The sequence below is a fragment of the Canis lupus genome, chromosome 27, assembly GCF_048164855.1.
Source record: "Canis lupus baileyi chromosome 27, mCanLup2.hap1, whole genome shotgun sequence".
Classification (NCBI taxonomy): Eukaryota; Metazoa; Chordata; class Mammalia; order Carnivora; family Canidae; genus Canis; species Canis lupus.
This window is the reverse complement of record NC_132864.1, coordinates 19,910,463-19,932,223: the sequence shown is the minus strand read 5'-3', so window position 1 is coordinate 19,932,223 and position 21,761 is coordinate 19,910,463. Positions and strand designations below refer to the sequence as shown.

Below are 21,761 nucleotides of genomic sequence, written 5' to 3'. Positions count from 1 at the left end.
AATGGCACCTCCTCCCAGAAGCCTTCTCCTCACATCCTCCTGACTCACCATATGTTGCCCTGTTTTATTTATATTACTTATTTACTTACATGTTTGCTTATTTATGATCCTTTAGAATGTAAATGCCACAGAAGCAGGGATCCTATGTCTGGCTCACTCTTGTACATCAGCATCCAGAACACTGTCCCGCACAGAGTTGCATTCAACAAATAAATATTCAACAATTTATTCAATACCTATCTGTGGGTCTCAGTTACCTTTTTGTATATCCCTTCCTCCTTCCCTAAACTTTCACCCTAGAAAATAAAAGCTGTAAACTTTCCATGAATAGATTGAGACTTGAATTTTTTTTTTTTTTGGGGGGGGGGGGTAACAGGACCAAAGATGGTATCTTTTAGTTAAGGACATCATAATTGGTTGTTGAATGATTTCCTAATGCTGACCACCTTCTTCTAGGGACAGCACTGGCATTACTAGGACCACTGAGTAGAGATAATTCACTGGCTAAACCTCTGTTTGGGAAAATCTGTTAAGAAACGGGTCAGTAGCACCATTTCCACATCATGAAGGAAAGCTCATTATGAAAATATTTTTCAAGAACATGCAAGGTCACCTTAACGCCCCCTCCCAAGGATTCCCCATCACTTGCAGATCCTTGGGGAAAACAAAATACAGCCTCTCCAAAATACAAATCTCAAATCTGACACAGCTTCCTGAATCACATGCCCAAGATTCTACTTTCAGATGCTCGCTTTCGAGGGGCTTCAGATTCACTGTTGGGAGCAGGCGATACACAATTATTCCATTATTGAATTCAGGAATAAAATTCTGCACGTAAAATGCCTCCGAATGACTGAATGAAACGCCCCTTAAGCCTCTGCTCCATTCGTCGTACCACATCCCCGTGAGGAATTACCCTGAGACTTCTCCATGCACGCTTTAAGTTGCGCCCCCAGGCCGTAAGAGGACTGCGCCGAAACGCACGCGAGAGCATCTCCTGCGTTCCACGCCCGGGCAGCCGGCAGGTGCGCCTGCGGAACAAAGCCGCGAGCATCTCTCATCCCCGCAACCAACGTTCAGCACAGAACGCCCTGGGACTGCAAGGGCAGGAGACGACACGGACCGTTCTGGAGGGAAAAGCGCCTTCTCTTTTTTACCTGCCCGGACAATTCAGCAATCACAGCGGCATCCTTCGCGTCCTTCCAAGCCAATCACTCGCGCGGCCCGGGGAGCACGTGACTTCCGAGTGCTTCCGGCCTCCGGTCGGGTTTTCTCGCAGGTGGCCGCGGCCCGGCGCTAAGACCGCGGCGCGGCTCCTCCCGCGGTGCGCACGCGATTGCCCGCCCCCTTTCCGGGGCTCAGCCAATAGGAGGCGGCCGCTTCTCAGGGGCCAATGGGGAGGGGCCGAGCGAGGCAGGTGGGCGACGCGAGCCGAGCGGAGGCGGGGCGTGAGCGCGGGGTCACGTGGGGCGGCGCGGGGAGGCTGCCGGGAGCTGGCTGGGCTGGAGGCCGGGGGGCCGGCGCCCGCCGGGGGGATGGGGCTGCGGGCCGCCTAGGGGCCATGCCGCCCGGGCTCCGGGCCTGCCCCGCTCCGCGCCCCGGCCGCCGCGCCCCGCGTCCGCGCCGGCATGGTGAACCTGGCGGCCATGGTGTGGCGCCGGCTCCTCCGGAAGAGGTGGGTGCTCGCCCTGGTCTTCGGGCTGTCGCTCGTCTACTTCCTCAGCAGCACCTTCAAGCAGGTGAGTGGCCGCCCGCCGCGCCCGCCCCCGCCCGCCCGCCCGGCTCTCCTCCGGGGTGGGGGAGCCGCCTCTGCGGCCGCGCTGCGGGTGTGTCCGAGGGGCCGGTGCGCCGGAACCGAGACCTGCCCGTTCCGTTGGTGCCGGAGCTAGAAGGCGCTGCCCGGCCGGGGGCCCCGGGGGCGCTCGAACCCAGGTCTCCGGGCCCTGGCCGGGGCTGCCAACCTGCCTGCCTCCGTGCGCCTTCCACCTGCCGGCCCCTGAGCGTAGACGGGGCGTGCGTTTCTTGCGTCGCCTGCCGGCAGTCTTGGGGGGCGGGCGTCCCCAGAGGGCCGCGGGGGAAACTGAGACTCGGCGGGTCGGAGGTGTGGGGAGCCAAGCTGCGAGGCCGGCGCTGGCGTGCCTGGCCTGCGTTTACTTTGGGGCCTCAGCGACCCGGCTGGGAGACCCAGCAGGACCCGTGAGGTGCCCTTTCTGAGCATAACTTGGTTGCATGAAATTTTCTTTTTTCTTTTCCTCTTTTTTTTTTTTTTAAAAAAAAAAAAAAGATTTTTATGTATTTATTCACGGGAGACAGAGGCAGAGACAGGCAGAGAGAGATGCAAGCTCCCTGCAGGGAGCCGGATGCGGGACTCCATCCCGGGACCCGGGATCACGACCCGAGCCCAGGGCAGCTAGCTGCTCAACCACTGCGCCACCCCGGCGTCCCGCATGAAAATCTCTGGTCACCTCCCCATCCACTTAGTTTTTCTCCCGTGTGAGAATTTCTGGAAGAAAAGGCAATGTGGGAAATGTGACCAAAGCGTTGGAAGTTTGTTTAGGAGTCGGGTTTGAGCCTTTTGAGTTTTTAGGGTGAACATACCCAAAGTGTGTGGGTGCAATGCCGGTTTGTGCTGTTGCTCTGATGGTCTCAAGGATCACGATCATAAGTAAAATATATTAATGAACATAAAATAAACTACGTGGTCACCTTAGTTTAATAGGATCAGTGGAGGAGCTGCAGAAGGGGAAGATGCGGAGCTGTACCCCACCTCTTACCTTAGGATGTGTTCATGACATTCAAGAACTAAGTGCTTCTGGGACTGGTGTTTTCTGCGACCTCACAGACACCTGCTTGTTGTCACCTGTTTTTCCTTCTCTGTCTGGCAGACCTCTGAGTATTCTAGTGAGCCAGGACTCAGATCTCTGTATTCCTCCCTACCTGACCCAGGCGATTTTTGGGCCATTGTTTAAATTCTAGCTGTGTGCTCTTGATACCCAGATTTGTAATTTTAGCCTAGATCTATCCAGAAAACCCCCAATTCTTCTATCTAGTTGCCTGCTTGATGTCTTTTTGAATGTGTCATAGGTTTCTCATTCTTGGCCAAAACAGGACTCTTGGGACGCCGGAGTGGCTCAGTGGTTAAGCGCCTGCCTTTGGCCCAGGGCGTGATCCTGGAGTCCTGGGATGGAGTCCCGCATCGGGCTCCCTGCATGGAGCCTGCTTCTCCCTCTGCCTTTGTCTCTGCCTCTCTCTCTCTCTCTGTGTCTCTCGTGAATAAATAAAATCTTTAAAAACAAAAAACAGGACTCCTGATTTTCCATCACCAACAGTTCCTCTTTAGTCTTCCCAGGCTCACTCAGTGGCATTACTGTTCACCAGGTAGAAGAGCCACAAATAACTTCCTTCTTTTTCTCACTCCCCACATCCAAAACATTGCCTCTGCCTCCACAGTGTATCCTTATTCTGTTATTTTGTCCTCATTGTCACTGGGTTCCTGGTGCTTCCCGAGGTCAGGCTACATTGTCTGGACTACTACAGTAGCCCACCAGCAGGTCTCTGCTTCTTTTTCTTTTCTTTCTTTTTTTTTAAAGAGAGAGAGCTCACGAGAGCTAGCACACAAGCAGAGGTAGGAACAGAGGGAGAGGCGGGGAGAGAATCTGAAGCTGACTCTGTGCTCAGCGTGGAACCCGATGTGGGGTTCAATCCCATGGCCCTGAGATCATGACCTGAGTCGATACCAAGAGTCCAATGCTCAACCGACTGAGCCACCCAGGTGCCCCAGGTCTCTGCTTTCTTTCTTGTCCAACAGTCTCTTCTCTACCCAGTGTTAATAGGGGTGATAATCTGGAAGAAAAAAATGTCACAGTTCTCCCCTAGGTATAATCCTTCTTTGGGTGTCTGTTGCACTCCAATAAAACTTCAGACTCTATTCCAGGTTCACTGCATGGTGAGTTGAGTCTTTTTTATCCTTTCAGGCCAGGTGAACTGTTACTGCCTCAGGCCACAGTGGGTGACACAATCTAAATTAAGATTCCTTGCCTGTGGACCGGTCTTATTTTCTTTGTACTAGGAATCACTAACTGAACATTTCTTGTTCATAAACTCGTTTATCTGTCTTCCCTCCCTCTCCCTTCTAGGCAGTAATGTTTTTAAGAAAGGGACGTTGTCTGTGTTGTTCATGGAATCTCACCCCTAGAATACTGCCAGGCATTTAATGGATACTTAAGTATGGTTTGAACAAGTGAGTCGTGAGTCTATTTAATTGGGATGACTTCTCCTTTCTTCTCCAACTAATTTTTTATGTCTTGACCCAGATGCTGTCTACTCTGTGACCTTCCCTACAACCATCTTTTAAGTACTCTCATGCACCTTGTGTATTTATTTTAAAATTAGTGTTGTCTTTTTTAAAAACCTGTGATCAATGGCCATGATTGATTGGGGAGGGGTGATTGTGATTCTCCTAAAACTGTTGGCAGATTTCTCTGGGTTTGATCCCTCCAGCAGCCTAATAAACACTAAGAAACGCTTTACCTGTAAGTCTCTAGCCCTGCCCATCAGCTTTTGGCAGCCCCTAGTCAACTCTCTTGTCTCTGTGGATTTGCTGTTTTGGACATTTCATATTAAGAAATCATATAGTATGTACTCTTCTTTCAGTTTGAAGCCAGTGTTTTCAAGGTTCATCCGTGTTGTAGCATCGATTAGTACTTCATTTTATATGTGGATAATATTCTGTTGTATCCATCTACTGCATTTTGGTTTTTGTTCATCAGTTGGTGGACACTTGGCTTGTTTTTACCTTTTGGTTATTAATAAATGCTGCTATGAACGTTGGTGTACAAGGTTTTATATGGAAATATGTTTTTAGTTCTCTTGGGGTATGGTCCTAGGAGTAGAATTGATGGGTCATGTGGTAACCCATGTTTAACTTTTTGAGGAACTGCCAGACTGTCTTCCAAAGTGGCTACACCATTGACAATGAACTTTTAAGAAACTACACTTGTCAAGTTCTGATGTAGTACCAAAGAACATTATCTGTAATTATTTGAAAAAGCCATTAGGGGACGCCTGGGTGGCTCAGCGGTTGAGCATCTGCCTTTGGCTCAGGGCGTGATCCCGGGATCCTGGGATCACGTCCCACATCAGGTGTGGAGCCTGCTTCTCTCTCTGCCTGTGTCTCTACTTCTTTCTATGTCTCTGATGAATAAATAAATAAGTCTTAAAAAAGAAAAGAAAAGAAAAAGACATTAGAATATCCCTTCCAGGGATCCCTGGGTGGCTCAGCAGTTGAGCACCTGCCTTCAGCCCGGGGCGTGATCCTGGAGTCCCGGGATCGAGTCTCACACCGGGCTCCCTGCATGGAGCCTGCTTCTCCCTCTGCCTGTGTCTCTGCTTCTCTCTCTCTCTCTTTCTCTCTCTCTCTGTGTCTCTCATGAATAAATAAATAATCTTAAAAAAAAAAAAAGAATATCCCTTCCATTTCAACTAGACATCTGTGTGAGGTAGATTTTCCTCATATGCGTCAGCCCAAACAACCTATAACAACGCAGAGGGAGATGGGAGAATCCAGCTGTCTTCCCTTCAGCCAGATTTTAATATTTGATTTTATTTGATTAGATTTTAAGATTGGCAGAAAAGTAGAATTATTTTCTCACCAAATTTTTGTTTTGAAGAACATTTTTTTCACAGACAAACCCTGTTAACATATAATAGGTCTATTATTTTCAGTTGAATAGATAATTTAAGTATTTTAAGAATTTATTTTTTTAATTTCCAATGTGATAAATATCAATAGCCATGATCCTTATAAACCCACATATCAAGATTCTCAATATAAAGAATAAGAAAGGTCCTTGGGACCCACAACTCAGAGCCCATTCTGGCTGATGCTGTTCATATACATTTGAGTTTGCTCCTCTTGCTCTGCTCCCTGCTGCAATTCTGGTTATCCATCACCCCTGAGCTGTTCGACTAGAGGTGAGTTTGACGTATTTTGCCTAGCCTCAATTTCTCTTTCTGTGAGACGGAGATATTGTGTGGAGTGTTTAGGGCCCTGGTGTGTGTGTGTTGGGATTGAATTGAGAAGAGGCCATGAAAAGTTGTAAGGCTAGGTAGGGCCCCATGCTTTGCTTTGGAGAAACTCTGAACTTGGAGCAGACGCAGCTGCTGTGCCTGGAGACTAGCTGATTATCCTCTGTTGCTTTGAATTCCTCTTTTCTTTGGTTTTCAAGTTAATTAATGCTTTGGGGGATAGTTGAAATTGTAGAGATGGGAGTGCAGGAGAAATTAATGACAGTGGTGGAGATGCCGTTGGGGGAGAGGAACGGGTGCCAACTGTCTTGAGCACCTTTACTTAACAAATGTTTAGTGAACCTCCGCCGTGGGCTAGGTCCTGTCTGCTAGGTGGTGGAGACACAGCGGGGGGCAAAGCAGATGAGGTCTCACTCTCCAAAAGCCTATAATCTGCCAGAGAATAAGGGGGCAGAAATGGAGAGTGGCCAGAATGATTTCAGATGACAATTTATGTACCAAAGGAAGGAAACAGCAAGGTGTTGTGACAGAGCAGCAGGGTGGGCCTACCCCTGTGGGGCATCTAAGCTGAGACGGAAGAAATCCCAGTCTTGGAGTCAGAGGGTCCTTAGAGTCCTCTCATGTAAATAAATGTTCTCACGTTCCGGTGGAGCAGTCCTTGAAAGTCTCAGGACTCTTGGCATAACTCACTGGAAATATATTAACAATCTTTAGCTTTTAAAATAACTATGTAAATTACAGTGGATTAAATGTGTGAGTTAGATACTTCTGAAGTGTTAACAAATCATAAGAGAATTGCTAATCTGTTTTTGTTTTGCTTTGTTTGGATCACCAAGGTATGTGTATTTTTCAGAAAGTTTAAGTACGGCCCAGGGTACAGAACATGACCCGTAATTCACCAACCATGGGACATTTATCTCATTTGACCCTTGTCGTAGCCCCTGGAAAATAGATGGGGCAGCTATTGAAATACTCCTTTTAGAATAAGGTTAAGTACCATATACTAGTAATGAAAACATTACTATAGTGCTTTATAATTGATGAAGAAAGGTCTCATGTTTTTCTGCTTGTTTTGCTCCTTTTTGTTTCCACTCTTTGTACCCCCGTGCACCCTGTGTGGATGTCTGTTGTGGTTGATTGCACTGATTCTTGTACACACTTCTTTATCGATTGCTCTGGGGATTCTGAGAATAGAGTACTGGCTCCCCTTGTCTATATATCTTTAATGCATTGTGAGGACTTGATACCTTTGTGGGGGGAACATACATGCAGGCACTCACACACATGTGCATGCACGTGTATATGTACAAAAGCCTAGAATGAAGACAACCTAATAGGGTAGGTCAGTTTGGAAAGGGTTTAAAACCATGGAAGGAATCCCCTCAGCGCCCCTTCATTACACTGTTGGTGAGACTGGACCCTCAGAAAAGCAAACGTATACTAATTCGTGACATTTGCTACTTGTCTCACTCTATCTCTTGTACAGTCTTTTTTGATTGTACAACTCTTACCAAATCCTCTTGGCAAGGTCTTGATTATTCATATTTGAAAACAAGTTTAAGTGCTGGAATACTAGCCTCCCTGTTTACCAGGAGCAGAGTTATGTGGAAGAAGCCCTTCTGGGATGCACTTATCTGTGAACTTCTGTTTTCTCTCGGGAAGAGGTAACAGGACAGTTTGAGAGTAGTGGTAAGAGTACTTTTAGCCTCATTGTGAGATCCAGGGTACTTTGACCAGCTGCTTACTGATCTTTATGGCTATGAATTTATCTAGGGCAGCATTTGAAGCTCAATTTCATTTGCACATCGCTTGATTCTGCAGTTAATTGATAGGGTCCCAGCAGAGCAGAAGAGTATAAATTTACAGGTAGTCAGGCCGCGTCCACCAAAGTGATTCGTCCCATATTCCCAAGGCTTCTGCAGTTAGCCCCTCTTCTTGCGCCAACCAAGGAACACAGATGCTGTTTTTGTATGACCTACCCGGTTTCTGCCAGTGCCAGTTCCTCCCTGTAAATGAAACCAAAGGAAGGACAGAATAAAAATTAAAGCCACTAAATGTGACTACTTCACACTTGGTAAATTAAAAAACAAACTCCAGTACTGGTGCAGTGGTGTTAAAATTGTAAACACTGTTACGTAAATGCTGGTAATACCCTGAATGGCACGTAGAACTCCAAGGAAATTATTTGGCACTATACAGCAATGACTGTTTCTAATAATTATTATTACAAGTCATTCAAGGGAATAAACAAAACTTCTGTTTTTATTTTATTTTTTAAAAGATTTTATTTATTCATTTAACAGAGAGAGAGAAAGCCTGAGTGCTGAGGAGAGGCAGAGGGAGAGGGAAAAGCAGACTCCCTGCTGAGCAGGGAGCCCAATGTGGGACCAGTCCTAGGACCCTGAGATCATGACCTGGGCCAAGGCCTGACACTCCACCAACTGAGCCACTCAGGCGCCCCCAAAACCTCTGTTTTTATTGCAGTTGCTATCTATGATAACAAAAACTTGGTATGGGTCAACGTTCTGTAGAGAGTGTTTACTGAATTATAGCACATCAGCATGATAGATGATTAGATAGTCTTGAAAATGTTATTATCAAGATAAGGTAGGTACTTGAATGGTTTACCATCCAATTAGTGTCAAGAGCTGAATGCAGGGAATTTGTATTCTAAATGCTGGGGTCAAAGGTTAGAAGTTAATATATAAAAATTGATAGTTTTATTTAAGCAATGGGATTGTGAGCAATTTTTTATCTTTAATGTTGTTAATCATGCTTTTTTTAAATAACATTTTTATTTTGGAACAATTACAGATTTAAAAGTTTCAAGGCTAGTACAGAGTTCACATAGATACCTCAGTGTCTTGTTAATAACACTCATGTTTTTATTATTTTAATTTAAAAATATTAATAAAAATATTAATTTGCCAAAGATGGCAGAAAACCTTATCCCTTCTACGTTAATAGTCTGTAGAATATCTTTCCATACTTTTATTTCAGTTCTTACAAACGTGTATGTGTATGTTATTATAATTGTTATCATACTGTGTGATAATATGCACATCATTTTGTAACCTTTTTTTTTTTTCACTTAATGTATTGTGGACATCTATCCAGTAGTCTACACACAGTACTCTGTGTATTAAAATCATTCAGGTACTTTAACAATAGTAATTCCCAGGTCTCATCCAGAGAGATTTTTACTATGTCTGAAGTTGGACTCAGAAATCAAGAGTTTGTTTTAAAGTTGTACATGAGTATACATGAGCCCGGGTGGCTCAGAGGTTTAGCACCGCCTTCAGCCCAGGGTGTGATCCTGGAGACCTGGGATTGAGTCCCACATCAGGCTCCCTGCGTGGAGTCTGCTTCTCCCTCTGCCTGTGTCTCTGCTTCTCTCTCTCTCTCTCTCTCTCTCTCTCTCTCTGTGTCTCTCATTAATAAATAAAATCTTAAAAATAAATACATAAATAAAAAAATAAAGTCGTACAATAATGTCCAAGGCAGGATTTAAGAGCCACGCTAGATAAATACATATCACTCTCATCTGGGATTTTTATAATAGCCATAGCTATACCAGTGTTGTTCAGTCATTTCTCTGTTGGGTTTCCAGGTTTTTCCTACCATATAAGCAGTGCTATAGTAAACATCCTGGTTCATCCTTACACATTAGTACTTTCTATAAAAAAAGCTCAAAAATACGTTTGCTGTGCCCAAAGTATATGTGGATATGTATATCTTAAATATTAATAGCTCTTCCTAGGTTGCTTTCCTAAGGAAATATTAGTAACCGTGAAGCTCTATTTCATTGTTTTAAAGTATATATCCTTTGCCATCAAACTTTCAAGGCTAATCCCTTTTGCTGGTGACACATCACAGGTCATTCTTAATGGTAAAAGCCAAGAATTCTATTGAAAAGGTAGGATGTTTAAAATATATAAAAAGTCTTTGGGAGAGAGTCTTGTATGATTGTGGTGTTTTCCAGCAGCAGCTTGAAGGATTCAGAAGATGGCTGTTTCATGCTTGGCTTGTTTTCTGGTAGTTAGGCACCTTCCCCCTTAGTTTCTGCAATAATATAGGAAAAGCAGTTTTGAAAGCTTGGCTGCAGTTTGGAGGCTAGGAGGAAAGCATAAGTGCTTGCCTCTGGAGCAGCATGGCCCTTTGCATGTGTAGGTTAAGGGCTGGCTGGAAGTCTGTCTTAGGAAAAAAAGGGGAAATTTGCAAGTTAACATGCTTCTTCATGCTCCTAAAACTAACCTCTCAATTCAGTATTCCCCTAAGCTTACTTATCCTTGAAGTACTCATAACAGCAAATGAGAGTGAACTTGTGCTTCAGATGAGTCCAGGTATTGTCTGAAATGACAGTTGCAAAATTCCTTTGAAGTTTCTTCTTCTATTTTAAAGGTGTTTTCAAATTTTATGTTCTATTCAGTAATGTATTTGTTTTATTATAAGAAAGTATTTTAAATGATTAACCATCAGAAAGAAAAAGTTTAGAACTTTTTCTCTCCTAAGTTTTGTGTGAAATTAACGTTTTCATACACATTTACAAAATGCATCGAATCCAAAGGCCGTTGATGTAAAAGTAAGCCACTTTTGAAGCATAGCTTTAATTTGTTATTTTTCCTACAGGTTTATTTTGCATCTTTTTAAAGATTTTATTTATTTATTCACTAGAGACACAGAGAGAGAGAGGCAGAGACACAGGCGGAGGGAGAAGCAGGCTCCATGCAGGGAGCCTGATGTGGGACTCAATCCCTGGTCTCCAGGATCACGCCCTGAGCTGAAGACAGCGCTAAACCTCTGAGCCACCCGGGCTGCCCTATGTTGCATTTTAGATTACAGCTTTGGCTGGGAATGCAAGAAAGGATACTTTAACCTTCCCATTTGTGGTCTCTTTGTAGGAGGAAAGAGCAGTGAGAGATCGGAATCTCCTCCAGGTTCAAGACCACGACCAGCCCATTCCGTGGAAGGTGCAATTTCACCTGGGGAACAGCAGTCGGCCTGGCAACCAGTGCCGGAACTCCATTCAAGGGAAGCACCTCATCACGGATGAGCTAGGTAGGGCTTCCTCCCCTCTTCTCTGCAGCCAGTGAAGGGCTACAGTGGGAGTCCATTGCTGTGGTTTTATACAGTGCATTTCCCAGCATTTCTCACATCTCTGTCTTTCATACCTTACTTGTCATTCAAGGCTCCCTTCACTGTCAGAGAAGTTTAGTGTGATGATTCTGTCTTTGAAGCTCCTTGTGCTCATGGTTTCAGCAGTTGGTCATGAGCCAGCCCCTGTGCTAGCTAGTTCCTACCCATCGCTTCCTGGCCGCAGACCTTGCCAGTGTTATCTTATTTTAGTGGTGATTCTACAGGGTAGCTAGTGTTCCTCCTTGGTGGCCTGCATAATAGTCACACAGTTCTGGCGCGTATGAAATGTGCTTTTAACTGACTGACTAGGTGATGAATGAATAATAAACACATTCATTTTTATTATTATTAATAATTTACTTAATTTTTAAAAGATTTTATTTGAGAGACAGAGAGCTCACAAGTGGGGAGAAGGGGAGAGTGAGAAGCAGACTCCCTACTGAGCAGGGAGCCCAATGTGGAACTCGATCCCAGGACTCTGGGATCATGACCTGAGCCAAAGACAGATGTTTAACCAACTGAGCCACCCAGGTGCCCTATTTACTTATTTTAGAGAGAGAAAGAGAAAGAGTGCTTGTGCACATATGTGCATGAGCAGGGGGAGGGGCAGAGGAAGAGAGAGAGAATCAGACTCCCCACTGAGTGTGGAGCCCAACACAGGGCTTGATTCCACAACTCTGAGATCCTGACTTGTGCCAAAATCAAGTCGTACGCTTAACTGACTTGAGATACCTAGGTGTCCAAATGATAAACACACTCAACATGTGTTACTCTTACAGTGAAAACGGCAGCCTGTCTCTCTGTATCCTTTTCTCCCAGAGTTTTCTTGCCTTCTTTTAGTCTGGAAGAAAGGCGATTCCTGTGCTGTTGAGGTGGTTGGATTAGCTGGTTGAGATCTCACCATTTGAAGGCTGGCCCAGTCTTCCTGAAGAGGAACTCCCATGAATGCACAGTTGAGCTCTTATCTGCGTGCTGGGCACTAGGCTAAAACCTCTCCTGGAATATCTCTGATTTTTACAATAGTCCTACAACATAGGCATTGCTCTTGGCACTTTATAGGTGAAGACACAGGCACCAAGAGGCTCAGGAACTTACCTACAATGACAAGGACTCATAAACCATGATCAGGGCAGCATTATCACACCAATAGGGTAGCACTATCCCTTAATGTCAACTGTCTAAACAGTTTTCACAGTTCCCTGATAGTTTTTGCAGACTCTTTTTTCTTTTTTCAACTGGTGGTTTGCAAATAATCTGATTGGTTTGTTTGCAGGAGTAAATTTTGCTCATTTCAGAGAGTCTCAGAACAAATGGATTGTGAATGTGGCAGTACTGGAATCAACACAGGTCAACCTTGAATTAGAATATTCAGCCATACATGATGACTGAACAAAATGCAGGCATGCTATCTGTAAAATGAAACAAGAGTTCATTTACTGTTCTTTTCAAGAAAAGTTGCATTCCCAGCAAAACGCAAATGAACAGAAACCACAAAAAAAAAACCCCCAATTTTCCAAAAGAGACCTCAAAGGCATCAGACCAGATGAGATTACTTAGAATTAAGGGAAGGGATCAGAGGAAATATACCCATCTAAGGTAGTTGAACTGGAAAATTTTGCACAAAGATGGAGTGACAAGCCAGCAGTGATGCCAGTGCCAGATTCTGTCTTGAAGATCATGTTAGAAAAGCAAATAGTATTGCAAATAGCCTCTTGTTTTGTTTTTTAAACAAAGTTTGACAAAGGAAATTTACTTCCATAAGATGATACAGCTGGTCAGCGGGGAGATCTAGGGCTGAGACAGAACTTGGGAGTTCAGTCCTTTTTTTCTTAGAAACTGTTTTGTTTCCATGACACCCAGTGAGAAAACATGAAATCATATGCTTTGACTTTAATAGTTAATACTAGGTTACAAGTGACCTTCATTTTCTTTTGTTTTAGCTAACACAAGAATAATTTTCCTCTGATTAATTCAAGTGAGACAAAGCCTCTCAGACTTCTTAAGTAGAAAGTTCCAAGAATCCATTAATAAAAATCCTGGGGCCATAGGTTGTATTGTACCTCCATGACCATGAGAGGAAATAAACAATTTCATAAAGAAAACTTGCAGTAATTGATGCCTTTGCATAAGCAGATGCCACCATGAATGTTGCCAGGGTAACAGTTATTAAATAAGACAACCAATTAGAATGACAAACTTTTCCAAGGTTAGAAGTTAATTTCCTAGTCAGTCGAGACACACTCTGAGGTTGTCATCTTACTGAACTCCTTGTTGGAAACAACATTGGCATGAGTAGAATTTACGATGCAAGAGGAGAAATCCTAATGCGCTCTCTTACCAGAAATCAGAAAGCCCTGTGGTTTCAAGACTAAATACTAGCAGTGAGCACTGGGGCACCAAAGGAGGGGCACAAAGGTAGATGACGGGATAGGATAGAGAAAAGAGAAAGAGACTGAAAGATAATTTCAACAAGTGGAGTTTAGGTCATGTTATATTTTCCGTCTCCTGACAGGTGATAAGATTGCAGTGTATCATTTGGGGCTGAATTTTGAGAAACAGTGCCGGCTTCTTTGGATTTGTGTTGGTTTATATAATCCCTGTGAAGAAAATGAGTCAAAGTAGTTAAAAAAGAATCCAAGAAGCATATATTATGGCATTTGAGTAGTCCTGTCTTAGTTTTAAGTACATGCTCTGGAGCTTAATCTAACTTTAACATCATCTGTTCTTAGGTAACCGGGGTCTGGTTCTTTCCAGGCCCTGGTTTTCCAGGTGTTAACTGAGGGCCCTCTGCATCTCTTCCATTGTTATTTTACTGGTGCCACCGGCTTTTGTACAGACTTTGTTTTCCAGAGTAATTTCTGAAAACAACTTTATACTTCACCAAGTCTCATCCTTTGAGGATTAAGAAGCTGGGGTATTTGGAATGGAATGATGCTGGCAACAGCTGCTCTGCACCTGTGGGCCCATGCATGCACCTGGGAGTTTCCCAAGAGCTGTGTGGTGTCCCTCATGCACTTCTTACATTTTTCTGTCCCACTCCCAGAAGGTTGTAGAAAAATGTCTGTTTAGCAGCTCTGAACAATAAAGTAGTTTTTATGAGGAGAGTCTTTACTTGAGTTGGGTTTCGGTTTGACTAGGTTGGAGGCAGTGTGTTTACAGAGGGATTTATAAGGAGTGGAGGGAATTAGGATTTTTCTCCCTTGGGTATTAGAGAACCTGCATTCCCAGATTCTGAGAATTCCTGGCCTATGTACTTACAGCCTAAATCAACTTATGAAGGTTCAGCGTGACTATTTCTTTTTCAGAAATCTTCCAAATAAATGCCAAGCGTTTCAAAGATATTTGTAAAGATTGGAGGGTTGGTTGGTTGGCTTTTAAATCTAAATGGATCTCACTTTCAGGAATGAAACCTTTGGTTTTTTTCTATTTTCCTTTTTCTTTTTTTTTTTTGAAAACAATACCATTTTTCTTCAGTGTGTTGGTTAAGCATGACTTCATATGGTGATTAAATCAAACACGCCAACAGAGCAGAAGGTCATTTTAGGTAGATGAGAACATGTAGCCTACCCATCACATGGGAGCCCATGTTGCCTGTACACTACGGCATGCAGAAAGCAAGTCCTGGTCACGTGTCTGACTCCTGGCCCTCTGGTGCTTGGCATGCTCCACATTCCACGTTCTTTCTCTCTGTTCTTTGTGTGCAGCATTTGTATTGCTGCTTTGTGTGTGATCACCCGGTAGAGAGGTGGGAGGACTGCTGGCTTGTTACTCAGGTGAGTCTCTGACTTCCAGGATACATTTGTGAAAGGAAGGATTTGCTGGTGAACGGCTGCTGTAATGTCAACGTCCCCGGCACGAAGCAGTACCGCTGTGATGGCTGCTTGCCCCATGGCTGCTGTGGTGCCTATGAGTACTGTGTGTCCTGCTGCCTGCAGCCCAGCAAGGTATGGGCGGTTGCCGCCACCTCCATGTCCTTTCTCTATACCTTTATTGGATGGTGAGCATCGAAGTCTCCACACAAGAGTCTCTGGAAGGTAGGGCTGAGAAGGGAACTGTGTAGATGGCAGAGATTGCTGCTGTGAGGCAGCGTCAACAAGGAAGGGAGTGCTTCCTGCTGACATGGGTGGCTCATTTGTGGGAGGGTCCATTGTGTTGCTCATCAGCTCTCTGATGGATAGGGTATCAGGCTCGTGCTCATTTGAGCTTGCTCTCTCCTTCTCTCTGCCCCCCTCATCCATATCAGCAGGGTCTTAATTTAGGAGAAATATCCAAGGTTACCCTGTGCTGCTGAGTCTGGAATTTATTACAGGTGCTAACTTTTGTTTCCATAGCAACTTCTCCTGGAGCGCTTCCTCAACCGCGCAGCCGTGGCATTCCAGAACCTCTTCATGGCCGTCGAAGATCACTTTGAATTGTGTCTGGCCAAATGCAGGACCTCATCCCAGGTCAGAAGCTGTGATGCAAAAAATAAATAAATAAATAAAAATAAAAATAAATAAAAAGAAGCTGTGATGCCGCTAGCTGGGGGATGGGCAGGTAGGAGTCAGGGTGGAGAAGAAAACTCGGAAATTTGCAGTGGGGGCCACTTAGTGGGATAATAACAGAGAAGAGATTTAAGCAAAGCTGTGTCAAATTTTGTTTGGTAGAGTGATGGTATTTAGAATGTCACTATGAGATTTGTACATGCTGGGAAAGTAAAATCTTTATATTAAATCAGGGTCTAATCAGCTTGCATCTCCCCTATCTGATTGGCATATCCGCACTTCAAGTGGAAGCGTACAATTATTTCTAAGTCTGGGGGAGTCCTAATAGTCCAGTTCCTGAGAGCAGTTCTCTCCTCCACGTCTCTGAAACATGACTAAGGCTTTCCAGCAACCACTTGTTTAAAGGAAGTAGTTATTTGTTGTGGAACAGAGTTGTGGTTTATTTTAGGATTCAAGGGGATGGGGGCAGGTGGGCATTTAAAAATAGGCGAATAAATCTGTGGGTGGTCAATCTCTCAGTTCTCATAAGCATGTTGTCTATAAATGCTTTGCTCTTCGGGCACTCAGCGCTGCCCCTAGTCCTGCAAGTGTCTGCATGTCTGGGCCTTTGCATCACTCTGCTCCCTCAGCTCTCCACTTCTGCGGTCCGGTGGTCGTTGGGGCTCTCAGTTTTAAGACCGCCAGCTGTGTGTAGTGTACAAGTGTGCTTCTTCTGCCTTCTGTTCATGGTGTCTCCCAAGACTGTACTGGCTTCATCTGAGATAGCAGACTCGTTTGTCATTCTCTGTGCCTCTTGCACTTTTTGCCAGATTTCTGTTAGCCCATTTTTTTATTTTATGCCGCTTTGTGCACCTCTGGTCTGCTCTCAGAGCATTCAGAATCACGGGGTAAATACTTCAGGGATTATAATGAACATTTGAAAACATGAAGAAATTCCTGATGGTCTTGTGTTGCTGGAAGAGCTTTCCACTTGAATGGGCTTTAAAGGAGATGGGGAAGAAGGCCGAACACATGATTCATTTTGATTCAGTCTCTCATTCTGAGAAATGCTAGAAAAGGCGGAGTATTGTCTTTCCTCAACTGATAAAACCCAGACACCATTTCCAATCTTGAGGGAAGATGTTAACCTTTCTGACTTTATCTTTTTATTGTAAAGCAAGAGTTCCCAGTTCCTAGTTTGTTTTGATTGTGGTATCCCAAAAAAGATTTGCTGCGTGTCCATAAATTGGATTAATACTTAACAATTTAGATGTTAAGCATTAGTCTTGGGCTAATTAATGAACTCCAGACTAGCCAAAAACTCAAGTTGCTTGTTATGAAAACAAATTGCTGAAAAATTAGCCGTCAGGGATGGTTGTCTTTGTTAAATCCCACGTTCCATTTACTTAACCAAATGAGGCTTGTGTGGTATTGTGGGATTTGGCTTGTGTGCCAGACCTCAAGGTACATAAAACTTCGTGAAAACGCCTTGAAGTGGCGTCTCCTTCATCTCTGCAGGGTTCAGTACCAGGAACTGAATTTCTTTGGAGCACAGAAGTTGGGAGCAAAACAGTCTCTGGATTTTAATCTAATTTAACATCATCTGAGAAAATAGTTGTCTTGAGTTGCCCAAGTTGTAGCTAGGTTGTTTTAAAAAACGAACAAAACTTACTTTTGGGCAGCCCCGGTGGCGCAGTGGTTTAGCGCCGCCTGCAGCCCGGGGTGTGATCCTGGAGACCCTGGATCGAGTCCCACATCAGGCTCTCTGTATGATGCCTGCTTCTCCCTCTGCCTGTCTTTCAGCCTCTCTCTCTGTCTCTATGAATAAATAAATAAAATCTTTAAAAAAAAAAAAAAAACTTACTTTTGACATTAAAAGAAACCATTGTCATGCAGTGATGTTCTGTCCATTCGCATGCTTGTTGTTGGCATTCGGTGTTGAGCATCCACCTTTGTTTCAAACAAGTGCCTGGCGTCACTTGGTGGCATTTGGAGATAGCTGTGCCAGGCTCCTGCAGGGTGTGCTGGCCCACAGTCCTGGGTTTGACCTCTACCATCCCACAAGGGAGGTGTGTGAGCCTCTGCTCTCTCTCATGGCGCTCTTATCTTCCCTTTTGCCAACAGAGCGTGCAGCATGAGAACACCTATAGGGACCCCATAGCCAAGTACTGCTATGGAGAGAGCCCTCCTGAGCTCTTCCCCGCGTGACAGTCACAGCAGACAACACACGAGCCACCAGGTGCCACAGGAGAACTTGTGGCCTGAAGCTACCCTCCAGCGTTCTCTAGTCCGCGTAGAAGAAGAGAGGCATCGCATGGAAGCCTTGGTTTTGACCGCCTCTTGTGCTATACTCTTTGGCCTCAGTCACCACTGGGCTCTACCCTGTGGAACTATTCTGTGAAGCAGCTTGAAAACACCAGTGCATCACATTCAAGAACAAACTACAGGCGAGCCTGCGGAGGTGCTGGTGCTCTGGGGCACTTCTACTGTTGCAGACTCCTCGAGCCCTTCACTGTAAATTTATTTATTGGACTTCTTTGGAGTAGTGGGAACATGATAATGGTTTATATAGGAAGATATCTTGCCTTAATAGTCAAATATATTCAAGGAAATTGTTGTTGTTTTCTTGTGTCCCTGGGTTTCCTGAGTGAAGTCATCCCTTTACCCTGATAAAATGTTTGGCCTCTTTGAACATGCATGTTCTCCCAAGGTAGTTTGGGTTTTGTTTTAAAAGCTCCTTCAGGAGTGGGCCCTGGACACTATATTCTGACATCTAAAATTGTCAACAACTCAAAGATACTATTCCGTTCCGGCCCTCTACCAGCCCCCTTGCAGGTGGCACCAGCTGCCCACAGGTTTTCTCATCATGGTTTTGAATGTGTTTGCATTACCTGCATGTGCGCATCCTCTGAACCAGAAATTCCAACTCCCTGTTCCGGAGGATTTTCTCATTTCCAATGCCACTGTTGAAATGATTGTGGTCTGCTCAGCCATGGTACCTGGGAGCCTCCTCCCTTCTCCTGTCATGGAAACCTGCTGTTATGGCAATTCCTAGGTGAAGAGACACCTAATAACTGGCTGTAGGCAGTCATCCTTCATTGCTTTCAGCATTGGGACATATAACAGGTTCAGACCTTCAGTTTCCTCACGACCTTTGAAGAAGAAGGCCCAAGTTTCTGTCAAGGTGCTGCTGTAAGTGAGTCACTCCTACCCTCAGTGGGGCGAGCCCGTGAACACTGGGCATGCCAGTTGTTGGGTCCACGTGCTCAACATCGAATCTCTCAGGCTCAAGGTCAAGAGTATTTGGTCCTCTGACCAAGACATTCTGCCCCTCAAGTACTATGGCTCTTTGCTCTCAGGAGACATGGACACACAGCTCTTTTCTGGAGCAAGCCCCTTACTAATCCTGGGATCAGGCCAGGTCTTTTTCATTTTTGATTGTTCAAGCTGTTGACCTTGGAGCCAGGTACCAGTTTTACAATCCACTTTTGACATTTTTTTTCAGTAGGGTTTTTCTTTGGACCATGTTTGCCTTCCAGTATGTTTCTGCAGTATGTAGCAGTAATTCCCCATGATTTTCTCCTATTACTTGTTAAACCTTTCTTCCCAAAGGGGTTTGTCCTCCTTAAATAAGCCATCTCCGAGGGCTTTGTGGCAGTTGTTTTTTTTTACTATTTTCCCCCCAAAAAATCTATGTAGTTTGCATTGGACTTTTTGGATTCTATGTGCATTCATGGTGCTAAATCAAACTTTGTATGTGAAAGAAATGTCCGTGTCTGGATGTTTTACCATCTCATTCTTTTTTGGTAATTCGAGTCTGGTATGTGTTTGTCTCATGTGAGTTGTCACTGGTATCAGCCTCTCCTTGGAGCTTATTTGAACTTTTGAGCAATGTAACAGATTTAATGTGAAAATGGCTTTATATCAAAGACTAACCCTTGCCTCTTTACTTCCTACTTGAATTATTGATGAGTACATTCTGCATTTTCAGTGCTTTTACAAACAGTATCTACAACCATGTCATAGAGTTAAGCTCACTTGTGTTCCCACCTCATACAGGAGGAAGTTGTGAGAAGTAAAGTGACTTCCAGAATCCTCACTGAGATTTAACAACAGAACCAGAACAAGAACTTCATCTCCGGCTTCAGATCCTCTGTCCTTCCCACTGCCTCTTGCCAACCCCACTGCTGACTCATCCATAATCATCCCCACCCCCCACCCACCCACCAAGAGCGCATATATTTCAGTTATCCAGGCCAATAGAAAGGAGAGGTAATATCAATAGCCAAATTGGGTCGATAATTCATTTGGCCCTGGAATATGTTTTTATTTGTGGGGTTTGTTTTTATTTTTGTTTTTGTTTTACTTAGGTCAATTTAGAGGCATGTTCACTGTTTTGGAAACTCAAAATGCTGCCAACTACATAAATAAAGCCATTGAAGGACCTGGACCATCACTCAGCTTCCCCAGCCCTCCAACCCAGAACCCCTCCCTGCTCTGCACTCTCTGGGTGGTTTCTGGTTTCCTCGACTGAGGGTTTCTAGAATTAGGGACCTCATCTTAGTTTTTCTTGCCCAGAGTTTAGCAAAGTATGTGTTACATGCTGGGATTTTAGGGAAGGATCGAAGAAGGGACAAAAAAGTCACCAAATATTGAGTGTTGGGGCTAAAGGTAACTCAAAGCATTTCCCCCCAATTCTGCATCTTTATTGCCTTGCTCGTTGCTGGAGTGACAAATACCTGTCATAACAGGGAAGCAGGGAAGGAAACGGCAGAGTATACAGGAAGTACTGAGACGGGCAGGTACATAGGAGAGGTGGCCCTAGGCCTGGTGATGTGGGGCTGGCATGGAAGTGGGGGATAGGACTTTAGAGCAGAGTTTTCAAGGGTCAGCATGTTCCTGAAAGCTGACTTGGGGCCTCTGGGAAGTGTGTCAGTTGGTGTGGCTGCAAAGGAGCTATGGGGACAGGTGGCACAATCTATAAGCAAAGCCTTTTCCCATCATTGAGATTAACAGATAAATTGTAAACATGCAGAGATGTTGCTTATTTGGTCTTGGTCATTCCCTCAAGGACAGCAGAGAATTCTGCATCGCAGCGAGGAACTACTTGTGAACAGCATGGCTTTGGGTAGTCATCTCTTCAGAGTCCCAAGCCCTTTATCTAGAAAGTGGGATCATGTGGGTTCTGAGGCGTCAGCGGGAGTGAAGCCTGGTGTTCAGTGCACAGTCCAGCATCTGCAGCCCAGTGGGGGTACAGCGTAAGCAGAGACCACGTGAGGGTTAGTGAGCCCCTCAGGTGGAAGGGTGGCAATTATAGAACTCTCAGTATAATTTTTATTACTGTTTTTTAAAGAATTCAGGCTAAAAATGAAATATTTCTAATAATTCAGGAATATGTAAAGATGAAAGTAATAATAATAATTAACATCCTACGACCCAGAGATCAGCTCTCATATTTTTTCTCTTCCTCATGCTTTCCAGGCAGAAACGAGAGCACTTTTTCCTCTTGAAAACAATCCTGTAATGGACATCCTCTTATGTTACATATAGGCCTATAATAATTTTAATGACCACATGATGTCAATTTTATGGATTACAATAATGTTATTAATCCCCTGCTCAGGACTCTTTGCTTATTACCTTTTTTTTTTGCTACTACAAACAGTGCATTGATGAACGCTTTTACGTGCATGTTTGTATATTTATTTGATGACTATTTTCACCAATTTTTGCTCTCACCTGAAGAATTTGGGAGTGTCTTTTTTTGCCATGCCCCTGACAACCCATGCATTATCATTTGTTAATTCTGCTCATGGGTCTCAGTGTTGTTGTTTTTTTTTTTAATTTTAAAATAATTTACTTATTTATTCATAGAGACAGAGAGAGAGAGAGACACAAGCAGAGGGAGAAGCAGACTCCATGCAGGGATCCCGACATGGGACTTGATCCCCAGTCCCCAGGATCACACCCTGGGCTGCAGGCGGCGCTAAACTGCTGCGCCACCGGGGCTGCCCGGTCTCAGTGTTTTAATCTGTATTTATTTAATTGCTGCTGAGGTGAACTCTTCCATGTTCTGATTGGCCATTTATCGTTCAAATATGCTGAACTATTTGACCCTGACCTTGACCAACTTTT

General features: G+C 44.4%; 2 protein-coding genes and 1 long non-coding RNA gene across 21 annotated transcripts in view; 1 reads left to right on the top strand and 2 right to left on the bottom strand.

The window, feature by feature from the left end:
• Nucleotides 1-1,358, bottom strand: part of RNFT2 (ring finger protein, transmembrane 2) — a 96,777-nt gene extending 95,419 nt beyond the window's left edge. For 5 of the 16 annotated variants that reach the window (XR_012019252.1, XM_072802667.1, XM_072802665.1 and 2 more), the window contains exon 1: nucleotides 1,158-1,346. The gene's annotated coding sequence lies outside the window, so the exon portion shown is untranslated. Of the gene's footprint in view, nucleotides 1-89; nucleotides 182-916; nucleotides 1,032-1,157 lie in introns of all 16 variants that reach the window. The other 11 variants (XM_072802670.1, XM_072802669.1, XM_072802672.1 and 8 more) reach the window with 9 other exon arrangements.
• Nucleotides 1,359-1,487: 129 nt separating this feature from the next.
• On the top strand, nucleotides 1,488-20,082 carry SPRING1 (SREBF pathway regulator in golgi 1). 4 transcript variants are annotated; one of them, XM_072802677.1, is made up of 5 exons: nucleotides 1,502-1,739; nucleotides 10,929-11,085; nucleotides 14,956-15,107; nucleotides 15,495-15,608; nucleotides 19,686-20,082. In XM_072802677.1, exons 1-5 carry the CDS (start codon nucleotides 1,629-1,631, stop codon nucleotides 19,734-19,736), a joined length of 585 nt encoding a protein of 194 aa, XP_072658778.1. In that variant the 5' UTR covers nucleotides 1,502-1,628; the 3' UTR covers nucleotides 19,737-20,082. The 4 variants fall into 4 exon arrangements, with proteins under 4 accessions (XP_072658776.1, XP_072658778.1, XP_072658775.1 ...); XM_072802676.1 differs by lacking the exon at nucleotides 19,686-20,082 and adding an exon at nucleotides 17,751-19,561 and having other exon boundaries at nucleotides 1,520-1,739; XM_072802675.1 differs by lacking the exon at nucleotides 10,929-11,085 and having other exon boundaries at nucleotides 1,488-1,739.
• Nucleotides 5,737-17,479, bottom strand: LOC140619367 (uncharacterized). Its single transcript, XR_012019256.1, has 2 exons — nucleotides 10,904-17,479; nucleotides 5,737-8,033 (listed from the first exon to the last, which is right to left on the bottom strand). It is a non-coding gene; the product is annotated as an uncharacterized lncRNA (long non-coding RNA).
• Nucleotides 20,083-21,761: the final 1,679 nt, after the last annotated feature.

Bases quoted from the DNA above. Each gene is read 5' to 3' on its own strand.
- SPRING1 (XM_072802676.1), top strand. From the start codon at position 1,629: ATGGTGAACCTGGCGGCCATGGTGTGGCGCCGGCTCCTCCGGAAGAGG. The intron at 11,086-14,955 runs GTAGGGCTTCCT...TCTGACTTCCAG, and splicing joins CCTCATCACGGATGAGCTAG to GATACATTTGTGAAAGGAAG. The intron at 15,108-15,494 runs GTATGGGCGGTT...TTGTTTCCATAG, and splicing joins GCTGCCTGCAGCCCAGCAAG to CAACTTCTCCTGGAGCGCTT.